We start from the raw sequence: 14833 nt of genomic DNA, 5'->3' as shown, positions 1-14833 counted from the left end.
TTGGTACTACAAAATGGGGAGCTTTATTTTTAGTGGAGCGGCGGAGATAAGTACATATATATTCTTTATGGAAACAATTGAGATAGATAGTGTTTTTTTTTCTTCGATGATAAAATTTGGTAGAAAATAATACTTATAATTAACCTTGAATTGGTTAAATGACTTTGTAGATTAAATGAGAATAATTAAGTGATTCTTTTGTTACAAAACAATAGAAAAGTTTTTTTAGATAATTATCCTCATTGAGTGACCGCCTGAAAATCAAACTGGTTATTTTGACATTATTTCCTTTATTATGGGGACTAGAAAAATGGTTTCCGATTATTTCCTTTATTGTGGGGACTAGAAAAATGGTTTCCGTCCTTCAACTTTCACATAATCTTTCATACTTTCAGTTTACCCCAAAAACCAAAACCTGTAAACTGTACATTTGCTTTCATCTTAATATTTAGGATTTAAAGTACTTCATATAAACGGATACTATAAATAGTTCTCCAACAAGTTAGTTACCATTTTATTAGATTATCAAATAATGTTTATTGTAGAAATTTACTTATAATTATCTAAGTCATTTGGTTGTGTAAATAACTTTTACATCGTCAGTTCATATAACATAAGCTCTAACATTAAACATCAAATAAGATTAGGAAATGACATGGGAGCCGGGAGGTATAGGAATCAGTTCAGCAGGAGTGTTACTAAACTACTGGGGCACATGAGCTGTTCATATTCCCATTGTGTATGACATATTTTGAGAAGAGGGTCATTTTACTAATGCTTGCTGCATTTCTGGTTTCTATAATAACTTCATTTTGGGTGTCACCTTCTGGAGTAGTAGCTGTGCTATCTGACAACAGTTCAATCAATGGATGTTACTTGAGCAGCAATCCTTTCCAGTATGTGATGAATGCAATGACCTCAACCAGTTTTTTTTTTCCCTGATACACAACTGGGTGTGGATCAGACACTGCCCATGCCTATCAGATAGCTCCTATGTGTGGGACAAACTGGCAAAAGTGGGAGTTTTGAACCAAGGATAAGTACCAACATACTTTTACCTCGTCTCCAATGTCTATATTTTTCTTCACTCTAAGCTTATCTCTTATTTGTCACAATGAAGCACAAGTCGACATACCATGTGTAGAATAGTGATTTACTCTGCTAAAACTGAGAAATAGAAGATGAACACAGCACTGCATGTGAAAAGGCCATTACAGAATATTGGTTACATATCTCACACAGAAGGTTTAGAATTGATCCAGAAGTATCTCAGACCAAGGTAGATTACCTCTTCGAAATGATAGATACTTCTATGTAATTGTATCAACAGTAAACACATCCAACTAAGCTACCAAGGACCCAATTTTATTAAATAGAAAAGATAAAGAATATAAACATGAAAACACCTTAGGCTTAATCACAATTCACAATGCCCAAGTAAATCAGTCTTAACCTAGTAGGGCCGACTCACCTTCTTTACAAACTCATCTAATTTGTAATCTTCAAATGATAGCAACCAAAACCACAGTTAAGCTAGTGACACTGTGAAACTAGTAATCCACATATTGCACCAAAGGTAGATACTTACAGGTCCAGTCACTATAACCATCCGACTCAACATTAATTGGACTTAAAAGGGTCGTTAGGGAAAAGGGAAAGACCGAAAAGAGTATGAATAACCTTCTGCAACCAAATACACTGAGCATTTATTCCTGCCACCACACTAAAATTTCCAATCAAAATAACAGATAGGTGAAGTTCAAATGATAAAAGGATAACCAGGTTATAATTAAATTAAAACCAACACTCTTGAATCTTTCATAATTTTTGATTTTCTGTTTCTAACTGCACATCACTCAACTGAAATGGCAGTGATCCATTTCCTCCATAGTCGATATAATATTTATCTTTTGGGCAATCTACATGTTCAATCAACCTACTCTAAACCATATCACAAGAGTAGTAAATGAGGTGGCAGATCTATCCCCAGTCAACAAATGGGAGAGGTGGATAACCACCCTCTGGTGGAGGCCTTAGAGAGGGAGGCAGATTGCCCAGTGATGTTCCGGCTTTTTCTCTGAACACATCACCTACTACAACCAAGAACATCACAATTAAATTTCGAAGGAAAAAAACCCACCCAAGAACATTAGCAGATTAATTGGGGAAGTGGAAAAATCACAAGACAAGACATTTTAAATGAAAATAAGATGAAAATAGATGCAAAAGCAATGCTTGCCTGGAAATGAGGCCGAACCAAAAGGTTGACCACTTGTATGAAAACCCTCTCTACTATTTTCCCCTGAGAATTGGATAAAGAAAAGGGAATCAGAAGTTGCATGCACTGAGTTCTTCCATAGCTATTCAAATTCATAGGAGATGATTTTGCAATCAAGTATACTCCCAATTCAAGTGTGTATCCATATTAAGAATTTATACTCAAAAAAACAATTTAGGTCACTCAATCTTTTAGAATAACTACTACAGATGAAAACTTTAAATTACAGGACAAAGAACTTCAAAATAGTTGGTACATAAATTTTGAAATCTTGAATGAAGAAGTTGTAGCATAACTAGATACGTCCCTGTCAAAATGCACATAATTCTAGTAACAATTAAAAAAAAATACTATTTGCACAAGTGAATTCTGTACACTGCCAAATCCAAGAAATTCAAAAGATTGATTCCCCAGATCTTCTTAAACTCTGACTTCCCAAAAGTTAGATTACTTTCCTACGATGTCCCTTTGAGAGATATAATAACATCTGACAAAAAAAAGGACACCTTTTGGATGAGTGACAAGGACAGCCATTTCACGAAACAGCAAACAACAGAAAATTGGACATTGACAGCATTATACCAGTTCTACAATTCCTTCCAGAGAGAACCCAAAAACCATTAAGAGTGTTTCAGGATATATTGATACACATAGCTGTAATTCGAACCCAGAGCACTTTCTGGACAAACTTTCTTAGACAGATCTTTCTGATTTTTTGAAATCATCAATTGTTAAATGAAACAAAAATGCCCCATCAATTTTTGAAATGCAGTACTCTTTCAAGTGACAAGCCTGAAATCAGAATATCTGGTTCATTATGAATAAAGCTGGTTATTGATAAGTATATAATAGTGACAGTGTGAGTTTGCTTTGTCCAGGTTGACGCCCCAATTAGTCTAGCTGTATAGGGTACAAAATTCCCTAGGAGCTGAATAGTTAATCCTCCTAAACACGTTAGTAACTCGTTATTCGTCATTTGTTTATAGCTACTCACAACTTGCGTCATAATGATCCCACTTTTTGATTCACTTAGTAATAGGCAGTCTCTACAATAATCCAATCCCTCCGAAAAACAAAAAACAAATATTTTTTCTGTGCAAGGCTACCTCATCTTCCAGCAAACTAGTCATCTCAGACAAACACAGGTGTGTCTCTCAAAAATAAGAAACAAAAGTACTTTTTGAGGCCAGTAAGTTTAAATAGTTAGCATGATAGCTAATATAGTTCTAGATTTAAGACATCAGTGCTAGATTTAAGACATTAGTTGATATTAACAGTAAAACATTGAATATGAATATACACACAGATACCTGGAGGGATTCCCGTTTGGTTTACAGTTTGAGAGTTTTGCTTGGGATGATAATATTTGCAGGAGTCCCCATACTGGCAATAACCCTTTGATGCATGTAAAAGATATAATCAACAATATTATCCAATAAAGGGTGTCAAACATATAATATTTCTTTAGTGTTTAGGCTCCACCTTCCCCTATACATTGTTGTTACTCCTTCACAATTTTGTGTCACGTTGAAGTCAACAATATGAGAAGTGTCATCTGACCTTGGGCAATATATTCAGGTGGATGAAGTAAAGCAACATTCAGTTATGTTCATAATTTTGTAAATAGAAGTACAATCAGGAATGTTTATCACTTATCAACATATTACTACTTTTCAACCATAATGATGTGAATCTGCTAAAATTACAAATTAAGCTTGGCCTTCTATCGTGCGTGCTACTTGGGGAAATCTAATCATCATGTTACTTGGCCTTCTATAGCAAATCATCTTAGAGTTACCAAAGGTGCTTCTGTCGTAGAGTGGCCAAAGCTCCAGTCAACTTGGTGGTATTTTGAGAAGCTTATAAGCCTTACAAAACCTTATATATTAAAGCAAAAGGCCTAGAAAACCTTAAATTCTTATTTCAAAGTATCTTAAATTGCAATAATCTCTCTTTTTTAAATGGTAATTATGAAATGCATCAATTGAACTCCTTAGTATAACCAGTACAATCTTGCATTAAGGAGGAGGGTTGCTATAGGTTAACGACAGCATAAGACTCAAACAATGACGAATCCTCTGAATAAAAGATACTGATGATTCATATAACCAACTCCAACCAGTTAAGGATTGAGTTGTAGATAATTGATTGATGAAATGCAACAATCTGACTCATTTATCACTTCTGTTCCTTATTCCATCACGCTAATTGAGCATTGCAGTAAAATGGACAGCCCGAAAATGTCGAACAGGATAATACAATTTCTGAATATTGCAGAAATTTTGCATAGTAAAACAAAGATAAGAGCCGTACCGTTCGAACAAAGTGATTGCAGAATCCTTTACCAAACGAATCCGGATCGTTGAATAACTGAGGATCTGTTATCCCGGAAAATTCCTTCAACAAAGAATTAACACTTCGAAATCAATTAAGAGGAAGAAAAAAAAAAGGAGAAACTTACTGCGCAAGGAGTCGTACCAAAGAGCTTTGGCTCTTTGATGTTGAACACCTTGAAGATGACGCCTCCGAGCCGCTGCAGTATCCTGGAATTCCTTATCGCAGTAATCGCAATGGTATTTTCCCAACGGCATTTTTTTCTAAAACTAAATTCCCAATGCTTAATGCTTTTTATACGTTTCCCTTCCACTTCTTGGGAATATAGAAGTTTCCAGATCTTGTTTACGCTCCTATTTGGTTTCTTCTTTTTCTTTTTCTTTTTTCACATATAAAATCACTGTTTTCTATCTCAAAGAAATTGCTGAACATAACACTTATGATTCCCTTGAATAAATGATAAAGTTGTATAATATGTAGACGTCAATTGGCCAACCTAAATCTGAAGAATAGTACTATATGGTTTTTCCTTTTCCAAGTTTTACTCTTTGCTATAAAAAAATAATAATTTAAAAACAGAACTTATCTTGTATGGTAAATGTGGAAAGACTTCTCTCTTTGACAAATCCATGGCAAAGAATAATGTAACACTACTTGTATTTTTCCTTGTTCCAAATGCACTTTGTTAAGCAAAAAATGTTTATAATTTGATATTTTCCTCTAGCGAAAAGTACATTCCTTCATTCTAAGTATTCGCGTTAGAAGAATATAGAAACTAAAGGTTGCTCTTAAATGCACATTCTGCTCCACATACGCCATTTTCCCTTTCTACTGCTGCAACAAAGTGGCACCACGCAGTTCATACAACTTTTTGTTAACTATATACTAGTGTGGATCAATGATTTACATTTTGTAGTTAACTAGAATTTGGAAGTCATTTGCGATGGAACCATAAAACCATTTATCCAACAAGTGAAAAAAACATACTAGTGATAACAGCATTCCAGGATAATGTATTAAAGATGAATGTCCAACATGCTGTGCTGAAAATTGTCGCACTGAGGACAGCACAGACCAACGGCCAGTAGTCGTTTAAATACAAAGTGTCTCACGAGCCATATCAACAGTCACCCTATCATTACTTTGAAATCCCATGGCAATAAAGTTCACTCAAATTGTTAATTCTCAACCACATAATGTTACAAGCATAGGACATATTGATCAGAACAGGGTAAAAGGAACAGGGTTGAAGATCGGGTATTTGTTAAAGACCAATTCCCTACATCTGCTTTTACAAAACAAGATATAATAATAATACAAAGGGACGACAGATACATGGTAAGATAAGGGAAAGAAGGAACAAATTGATATAGAGAAGAAACACAGCTTCAAAGGGTACACTTAAATTATTTCTATCACGAGGCAGAAACTCATAACCCAAGGGAAGGGCACTGTTTTCTGGCGTGCTCCGGAACCAACTTCAATAATATCTCAGCATGCACATTCTTCAACTCTGGTGACAAGAAAGCCAGATTCAATAGATTCAGTTGAAACTTATGGAAAGAAGCTAAACAGAAAGAAGTCTCGTCAACAATATACCATGAGTCTTGAAGTTAAATAAGGGAGGAAGAAAGCGTCCATTAGGCAGGCGTGTATTGGGATCACGAAGCTCGTCAAAAAAGGGGTGAACCAAGGCATCCAACTGCATTTAAAATTAGTACACCTATCACAACTTAGAACTAGACATTAAAAAGAGTAAATCATACCATTGACAAATTAAACTACAGCTGCACTGTTCTTCAAGAAATTCGGTGAAGCCATTAATAAGACAAAGAAAAGAAAGAATGGCATGCTATGTTGAGCTAAAACTTAGGTACTTTTAAACAAATTCATGGTTCGTGTTCAATCTCTTAAAAGACCATCACAATATGTCAAACACTGAAAAGAGATACAGAAAGGTGACCCATGTATATTCCGAGTATACATAGGCATAAGAGATTAGCTCAAATAAATAAAGTTGAAATACTTACAGAAGCACAGCGCAAGTTAGGAGAGTACTGAAGCAGTCTTGAGACCAGATCAACAGCTTCTGGAGGCATGCGCTTATGAAATATCTGAAAATCAACATTAGAAATGACTTGTTGCCTTGTGTATACTAGCCAGTTCTATGAAGGGGTTGGTTATGATAAGTTGTTTATCAAGTACCTTGTGCCATGGATGAGCTTTAATTTGAGGAAATTTGAACTCATTATAGTTGGGATTCATACATTTAATTTCTTCCCTTGTAGGAGTGCCCAAAACCTGCAAAATGTAGTAGGAGATATAGTTTGGGCAAAAAGGTGACATGGCCATACAAAAGGTGATACTTCTTAGCCATATTTATCTAAGACAACAACTAAAATGTTAATAATATAGCAAGCTGTCTTATTACTAAAACAATACTTCTACTTCTACTTCATTATCAGAACAGTGAGCTCGTCTTTATTACAGAATTTCCGAATCTGAAACTGTTGCACAAGCAGAAAATGGAAACGTGCTGCGCCACAGTGCCAATTCCTCAACATTCAAAGAAAGCTCCTTCCATGAATTACAATCTAGAATCTAAAACAGTAGAATCAAGTACCTAAATTTACTTAACAGACCAGAGTAGAGTGCAAAATCATTGGCAGTTACAGACTATTCAGGTCAGAATCACATGTTTCAAGAATCAGATTATTCAGGTCAGAACCACCTACTTCCAAAACCAAACTCCAAAGTTTTGATGGGATGCCTCATCTAAACTATCTCACCATCTGTCAGGTCTATTTGATTCGCAAATCATAAGCTTGGTTGATATGGCAGTTTGAAAGAGGTGGATCTTCACTTAATATCAAAACTTGGTCAAAACAGCTGGGAAGCAATACTCAAGCTGAAAGCCAAGTTAATCTGTATGTATGTTGACTTTAGTTCTTATCTTTTCTTTTAATTCCCCTATTACATACATCTTAAAGAAAACTTATTGCTAAAAAAATTCCCCCACATGATTAAAATTATAGGAATGTGCTAGAACTGCCACTAGAAAGAGCTATTATCTCCCCGATAAGATACATTTGCAGAAAAAGCAAATCTGAGAAAGCAGAAATCACACAAGGCTTGCCCCAGAACATTGCAAGTCAAGTAGTAAACAACTCCAAAACAGAAAGGCAGGAAAGAAGGCCCATAAAAATTATAATTGGATGAAATAAGTGAAAAAGAAGAAGAAAAAACAAAAAGAAAACGACAATGATGAAAGAAAATCAAGAACACCAGAAAAAGGCACAAAGCTCGTGGAAATAATGATGGTACGGCAGACAAGGAAGTCAAATAGACAAGATTACCTTAATGATCTCAACAAGCTGATCAACTCCACTTTCACCTGGAAATAAAGGCTGAAAATGGGAGAAAGAAAACAATGAGATACAGAGAATTGTCAATGTACAACAATGTAATACAGAATACTGTCCACGAATAGGCTAATATTAGGAGAAAGTAACAACCTACCTGACCAAGAAGTAGCTCAGCTAGGACACAGCCAGCAGACCAAACGTCTATAGCAGTAGTGTACTCTGTTGCACCAAATATGAGCTCAGGTGCTCGATAATACCTAGAGCAGATGTAAGAAATATTGGGTTCTCCTTTAACCTGCCAAAAATTTGGAGCAGATTATCCAATCAGAAAATGCATCAAATAGACTCATATGTTAAAACGGGCAAGAGGAAAGGAAAAAAATGTAAACACACCAGAACTTTGGCACTCCCAAAATCGCATAATTTAACCTGGTGGGTATGTGGATTCACCTGCCAAAAGAAAGTACCATGCCATGGATTCTTAGCATCCAGAAAAAAATGTGAAATGCAAAAGGAAAGAACAAATAGTTCTTAATAGCATTTGCTAACATGTTCAACGGTCATAAGCCATGAGGGTCAAGCAAAATAAATAAACCCCTTTCCTCCAAATTGTGAAGAAAATTTGCATCACTGTGAGACACTAAAATTGCAAGACATCGGTTCTCCTGTTATATTTTGGGTCGCATCAAGTACTTCCTCTCTCGTTGTCTCTTTCTAATATTCTTTGGGTTCCAATCCCTTCAGGAGCCAATAAAGAGATATTATAAAGATAATTGCTAACAGGTTGAATATTTTTTTTGAATTAGATATAAGCAAAGCAGAATAAATTGCCTGTCTAGGTTAAGGCCATAGCAAGTTCACCAAATATATCCATATCAGTCTCTCATATAACTATTTTTGTAATAGAATCCATAGCCCAATTGGAAGAAAAGATGTCAACCCAACGTGATGAAAGCTCATATCAGCACAGTAAAACATATTATCACCACACGATGTCCGCAGAAATATAATACACAGAAAAATGAGCTCATGGTGGGTGCAAAGCTACATTCCTATCCCTCGTTACATGCAGTAAATCAAACTAGTTGCATTCTTTTGTTTCTCTGAGTGGATCAGCAGCTTAAAGCATTTATAAAATGCATGATTATTGACAAGATTATAAGAAGAGTAATGAGCACATGAGGAAAGAATTTTTTTCTCTCGTTGAAATAATCAACCAAATTGCATTATTCTTCTCCATACAACAAATCACTGACAAACTTAAAACATGTCGTTGGTACATTTTTTTTCCATACATTGGAGCAGATATTCACACCTATTATAATGGAATTACAGCGAAAGAGTTACCACAACAATATTTCTTTTTACCAAAAGCTAAAAGGAAATAAACAGCCAAGTCAGTGGAATAGATAAGTATACCAAAAGATTCTGAGGTTTGATGTCCCTGTGACACACTCCGATAGTGCGGTGTATGTAAGACAATGCCCTGAAAATCTGCCAGACAGAAACAGCATCTTGCATTTCAGACATGTTAGATAATACAACAACCTCAAGAAAATCATTAGCTATCAAGTGCACTAACAAGAAGGTAATTGAAGTGAAACTAGTTTCTCATAATAAAAAAACACAGTTGGATGGACTTCCCAAGGTTAGCCCATCCTCAAAACAAACAAAAGAACTAGAAAAATATTGGAACAATTTTAGCAACAATCTCTTGTCCAACATCTCACATATATGAAAACGAAGGGAAAAAAATCACTTGCACAACAGAATTTGCAGAGGTCTCATACATTGGGAGTTCTTAACAAAGAGGAGCTCTATAAATGAGAACTCACTTATAAAAAAAGAGTATACTACCTGATATGTATAAAGCTTCACAAGTATCAACGGCATCCTTTGGTTCAGCTTATTGTAGTGTTTGATAACACGGTGAACAGTTTCAGGTACATACTCAAGAACCAAGTTAAGATATAGTTCATCCTTATCAGTTGTGGAAAAAAAGCAGTGTTTCAGAGACACAACATTAGGGTGGTCAAGAAGACGCATTGTCTGCAACTCTCGGTTCTTATATCTCTTATCTTGAAGAACCTTCTTTATAGCAACAGTTTCACCAGTCTCTAAGCATTTTGCCTGAGTAACCAAATCAGAAAATCACACGATTATGCACATTATACCTTTTTCTGGGTGTAGGAAGAGTATACTGATAGGCATACTTGAACAATGGCACTTGTAATGAATAAAATAAGACAATACCTGAAACACCACTCCAAACGATCCTTGTCCAACAACACGTTCAGCCATGTAACTAATAGTCTGCAAAATAAAGACCAAGTGAAAATGTGCAACTAACAATTTGGCCAATAATAAGAATATGTGTCAACTCAAAATCATTTTACTTGTCTACCCCTAATCAATTAAAGAAGAGAAAACGCCGGAACCACCAAACTTATCAACAGAAGACCAACAGAACAAAAAAGGAATTAAAATCAAAGTGAGTGACAAAGCACATTACCTGCTTTGGCTGGCCATTTCTACCACCAATAGTTGTCACTATTATGTGGCCTGTCTCAGTCCCATTACCGTCAACAATTGCTGCTTCCATTTCCTACAAATGAACACTTCAAATCTGATGAACAAAGTTGGAAAGGGAGAGCGAAATCACCACAAAAAAGGAGGATCCAATAAAATAAAGGCAAATAGCAAAAAGCCTATGCTCCTCAATATGCAGACCTTATCATCCCTGATTCTCATGTCATTCATCTCCTCAGGTAACCTATCTACCCCAGCATTATGGCCACTGGATTCTCTCAAACCCGATGTAGGTGCTAAGCCCACGGAAGCCATTTCCAAGAAAAGTCTGCTTACTAGTTATCACCAAAAAAGGTCATTCACCTGACCACCATAAAAATGGGAACATCAACATGATCACATCACACATCAAATCATAGTACAGACAGAAATAATTATGGGCAAAACCTCAAATCAAAAGTTGGAATTGAATGACATCCATATATCTTTTACTGGTAATGGCTGTACAGTGAAACAACTCTAATCAATTTATGCACTCAAATACAAGAGAGCCCTGCTGACTTAATGTGTTTCCAATTGATTGTCCAGGAAATTTCTTTAAAAAATGTTAAGCTGATTGTCCAGGTAGATTTATTCCAAATATAGCTTTGTCTTTAAGCTAATTGCAAATTATCACGGCCCGTCTCGTTCTTTAATATTTTTCTCTACTTGCAAACTATCATCCTTTCCAATTGTTCCATTGAAAAGTAGGAAAATTTAAAATTCAAGCTCCGGAACATACCTACTTTTTTCATACGCGTAGCACATCACACAACAGGAAAAAAATTGAAATATCACCATAAGATCAAATCAAATTTCATAAGAACAAAAAAAAAAAATTCAACAGCATTCAACCAAAGAAACATTTATTTTACTGCCCAAACAGATCAAACGTACGCGACCTCAGCTCAAAATCAATGTCCCAACACAATCATAAATACAAGGGCAGAAATAACTCCGATTGAAAACTAGGCACCTGGCCAAAATCCAACAATTATTTCTCCACAAAAAAAAAATCCTAAGCGTCTACGAAGAAAAAAGAAACATAGATTTGGGAATTAATGAAGTCAAAAATTATCTTCCCGTTCACGAAAAAAAGGGCAACAGTGCAAAGATTTTTCAGGTATTCACAGAAATTAATAAATACAGAAACTAAAGAAGAAGAAAATCATAGAAGTTACAAGAATACCAATTCCAAAACGGCTTCAAAATAGGTAAAACAATCAATAAATAAATTATACAACCAGTTTTAACAATTAACAAATCCACAAAAAAACGAATTACCAAAATCTACAAGAAGATCTACATGGATCCATAAATAACCCGATCCATATGAATTTAAACGAAAAAGTAGAACACGGATCTACAACGTAGCAAAACTTTCTAAGAAGAAGAAGTAAACAAAAAGGAAATATAGAATAAGGAAACTATGGATACCGAAAGAATCAAAATGTTGAGGAGACGGAGAATACACCGGTCACCGGCGGTCCTCCGATAAAAATTGTGGCGAAGATGATACCATCACCATGAGAGAGAAAAGAGATACAAAGAGAAAGAAGAACCTGATATTGATTGAGAGAGAGAAAGAGAGAGGGATGTACTTATATTTTGCCTTTTTTCTATTTATTTTCCCAATTCTATAATTGTTTTACATTTTTGTTCACAAGCTTTTTGGGTTGGTAAATGCGAGAGTGAGACAGTCAAAGCACAAGCAATTTTAAATATTTTCATCGTCTAATCCCCTCATGATTTTTATCAGCTACAAGGTTTAATAATTTAAATTAATTTTATATATTTATGAAGTAAATAAAATAAAAATAATCTTATGTGAAAAGTTTGACTCAAATAAAATTACACAATTAGCGTATGTAATGTGTCCCTTCAAAAACATCTGACAAGTTTGAAAGAAAAAATTAAATAATATTTTGAGAATTTATTACTCATTTATTGAATTGAATATCAAATTAAATTTTGAAATATGATAATCTAAAAACTTTAATTCTTAAAAAATTACGAATAGATATATTAGTGACTTCAAAACAATATGGCACGTCCCACAAAAAATGTCACATGATTTGAACAGAGAGAGAAATTATTATTTTAAAAGCTGTAGTATTTTTTTTAAATCTCATTTTACTAGTATTTTGACTAGGGTATTCAAGTCGGTATTATATGAGATTTTTTTTACATTTAAGTTTATATTTTTGGTATTCAATTTCTCAGTGTTATATCAAATATCATACGTAATTAAGTTTGATACAGTATAATACGATTTTTCTCCTTTGGATATTGATTTATTCGATTGAGTAGAGAATTGTAACTTTATTTTACATTTAAGAGATTAAAAAAAAATGAACAAACTAATACTTCAATAAAAGTTTTTTCCAAAATTTTTTATTTTCAAAAGAGTAAAACAAAAAATAATAATGTAATTTTATAATAGGATCTACAAAGAATAGAGTGTATGTATATATAGATCCATTTAGATCATTGATTGAACGAATGATGAAAAGAGGCGGCAATATAAAAATAAAAATAATAGCAAAAAAATAAAAGAACTAGTCTAAAAAAAAGATAGTAGTAGAAATCTAAACATAAGGAAAAACAAGAGAAGAATACTAATACTCTTGGAATAGGAAAAAATATTCCTATTAATCTTCTATCCTATTTTTCGATCTCCACACATTATTAAGGGTCAAATTCTTGGTGAGCTAAATTTGAGTCATATTCTGCTCAATTATCTCACTCAATACTTTTTTGGCATGTCTCTACCCCCTCACCCCCACCTTTTTATGTCCATAACGACCAACCTCTCACACCTCATAACCAGAACATTAGTACATCTCTTGTTTACACATTTGAATCATCTCAAACTCACTTCATGCATATTGTCCTCTATGGAGTCACTTTCACTTTATTCTAACTTCACTTTTAATCTTATCTCTCCATGTATGCCACACATCCACCCCGCATTTTCATCGTTGTCACTCTCCATCTTGTTGACATGAGAGTTCTTGATTAGACAACACTGCTCATAAAGCATAATCAGTCTAGCAGTCACTTTGTAGAAGTTACCTTTCAAACTAGATAGCACATGTTTATCACGTAGGATACCAAATGTTAACCTCCATTTGATCTAGACACTAGATGCTAGCCTTCATTTAATCTATCCAGCTCCAATACGATGAGCGACATATACTTATCAATCTTCCTATTTTTTTATATTACTGACTCAACATACTTGAAATTTTCTTTTTTAAAGGTGACATATGATTCAAGCCTCACGTTTACATCCAAGATACGCCACTAAAAATACAATATATATGATCTTGTATGAATTTTTAGACTGAACTACCATTAAAATTATAAAATAAATACAAGAATCTGGAAAACTAAGCAAAATAAAATTTATAATTGAAATGGATGTAATGATTCGAATTAAATTGATCATGTATATTGAGAAAAAAAAAAAAGTCAAAGCTAATTCAAAATGTTAATTTAATTTCTTATCATCACAATATTTCATATCAAATTCATTACACAATTGACATGAGAATACTATTATTTTACTTTCTATATCTCTATTTAATTCAATAGGTTAGTCTTATTTGTGTCAACGTTAATACAAACATGCTAATGAAATATGAATTGTATGTAAATATGTAGTCTTATATATATATATATTGTGATTTTTCCTTCTATATTTATTATCCAAATATTATTTTTTTTCAAAGCGTAAATTGAATATTACATTAAATATGGAGTTCCTATTTTTTTTTTATTTCGACTTGATTATTGCGATATATGAAATTATGCATACCCCTAATTATGACCGTTCAAAGCCATCTTTTAGATTTTTTTTTAAAAGAAAAGAAAAAGAAAGGCGCAATGATTTCGGCGACAGTGTCCTTAGCAGCTTTGGACAACACCTTAGTTGTTATGGGAGCACACCTCATGCTTAAGGAAAAAAGCCAAAACACCCCCCAAGTGCTTTTTTGACATTTTACCAGATTACTAGTAATATTTAGGACCGGTTGGATAAAAAAAATTATTTTTCCAAATATTTTTACTTCTTATTTAAAAAATAGTGTTTAGCTATGAAAAGTCTAAATTCAACTTTAAAACTGTATCACAAAATTTAGGACATGGTTCCAAAATTTTTATATTATCTCTTGCTTTGATTATCACAATATTTAATTATCATTATTTTTTTTCCTAGTATATATGATCATAAATTCATCACTTTATTTTTTTCTATCTACTTTAATATGTCTTTTTTTTAAAGACA

At 33.8% G+C, this 14833-nt stretch overlaps 2 protein-coding genes across 5 annotated transcripts; both read right to left on the bottom strand.

Annotated features, from left to right (window-relative positions):
- Positions 1–538: 538 nt before the first annotated feature.
- On the bottom strand, positions 539–5124 carry LOC129886055 (zinc finger CCCH domain-containing protein 3). Of its 4 annotated transcripts, XM_055960575.1 has the most exons (6): positions 4740–5122; positions 4592–4656; positions 3589–3673; positions 2240–2302; positions 1136–1193; positions 541–1007 (listed from the first exon to the last, which is right to left on the bottom strand). In XM_055960575.1, the coding sequence occupies exons 1-5, from the start codon at positions 4867–4869 to the stop codon at positions 1162–1164; spliced, it is 375 nt and encodes a 124-aa protein (XP_055816550.1). In that variant the 5' UTR covers positions 4870–5122; the 3' UTR covers positions 541–1007; positions 1136–1161. The 4 variants fall into 4 exon arrangements, with proteins under 4 accessions (XP_055816549.1, XP_055816550.1, XP_055816547.1 ...); XM_055960574.1 differs by having other exon boundaries at positions 539–1193; XM_055960572.1 differs by lacking the exons at positions 541–1007; positions 1136–1193 and adding an exon at positions 1768–2093 and having other exon boundaries at positions 4740–5124.
- A 596-nt stretch (positions 5125–5720) lies between these two features.
- Positions 5721–12136, bottom strand: LOC129886054 (shaggy-related protein kinase NtK-1). Its single transcript, XM_055960571.1, has 13 exons — positions 11983–12136; positions 10708–10869; positions 10490–10582; positions 10231–10290; positions 9835–10107; positions 9397–9471; positions 8371–8427; positions 8132–8272; positions 7969–8019; positions 6818–6913; positions 6643–6726; positions 6212–6314; positions 5721–6125 (listed from the first exon to the last, which is right to left on the bottom strand). Exons 2-13 carry the CDS (start codon positions 10819–10821, stop codon positions 6043–6045), a joined length of 1230 nt encoding a protein of 409 aa, XP_055816546.1. The 5' UTR covers positions 10822–10869; positions 11983–12136; the 3' UTR covers positions 5721–6042.
- Between the last annotated feature and the right edge of the window lie 2697 nt (positions 12137–14833).

This window comes from Solanum dulcamara, chromosome 4, assembly GCF_947179165.1.
Source record: "Solanum dulcamara chromosome 4, daSolDulc1.2, whole genome shotgun sequence".
NCBI lineage: Eukaryota > Viridiplantae > Streptophyta > Magnoliopsida > Solanales > Solanaceae > Solanum > Solanum dulcamara.
This window is presented reverse-complemented; position numbering and strand designations above follow the sequence as displayed.

What these genes read in the sequence shown, in the direction of transcription:
- LOC129886055 (XM_055960572.1), bottom strand. Translation starts at nt 4,869, where the DNA reads ATGCCGTTGGGAAAATACCATTGCGATTACTGCGATAAGGAATTCCAG. An exon ending in CCAAACGGGAATCCCTCCAG is followed by an intron (nt 2,303 to 3,588) that starts GTATCTGTGTGT and finishes TCCAATTCTCAG; the next exon opens with GGGAAAATAGTAGAGAGGGT. An exon ending in TGGTTCGGCCTCATTTCCAG is followed by an intron (nt 2,094 to 2,239) that starts GCAAGCATTGCT and finishes TCTTGGTTGTAG; the next exon opens with TAGGTGATGTGTTCAGAGAA.
- LOC129886054 (XM_055960571.1), bottom strand. Translation starts at nt 10,821, where the DNA reads ATGGCTTCCGTGGGCTTAGCACCTACATCGGGTTTGAGAGAATCCAGT. An exon ending in TGAGAATCAGGGATGATAAG is followed by an intron (nt 10,583 to 10,707) that starts GTCTGCATATTG and finishes GTTCATTTGTAG; the next exon opens with GAAATGGAAGCAGCAATTGT. An exon ending in AGCTTGTTGAGATCATTAAG is followed by an intron (nt 6,914 to 7,968) that starts GTAATCTTGTCT and finishes TACATTTTGCAG; the next exon opens with GTTTTGGGCACTCCTACAAG.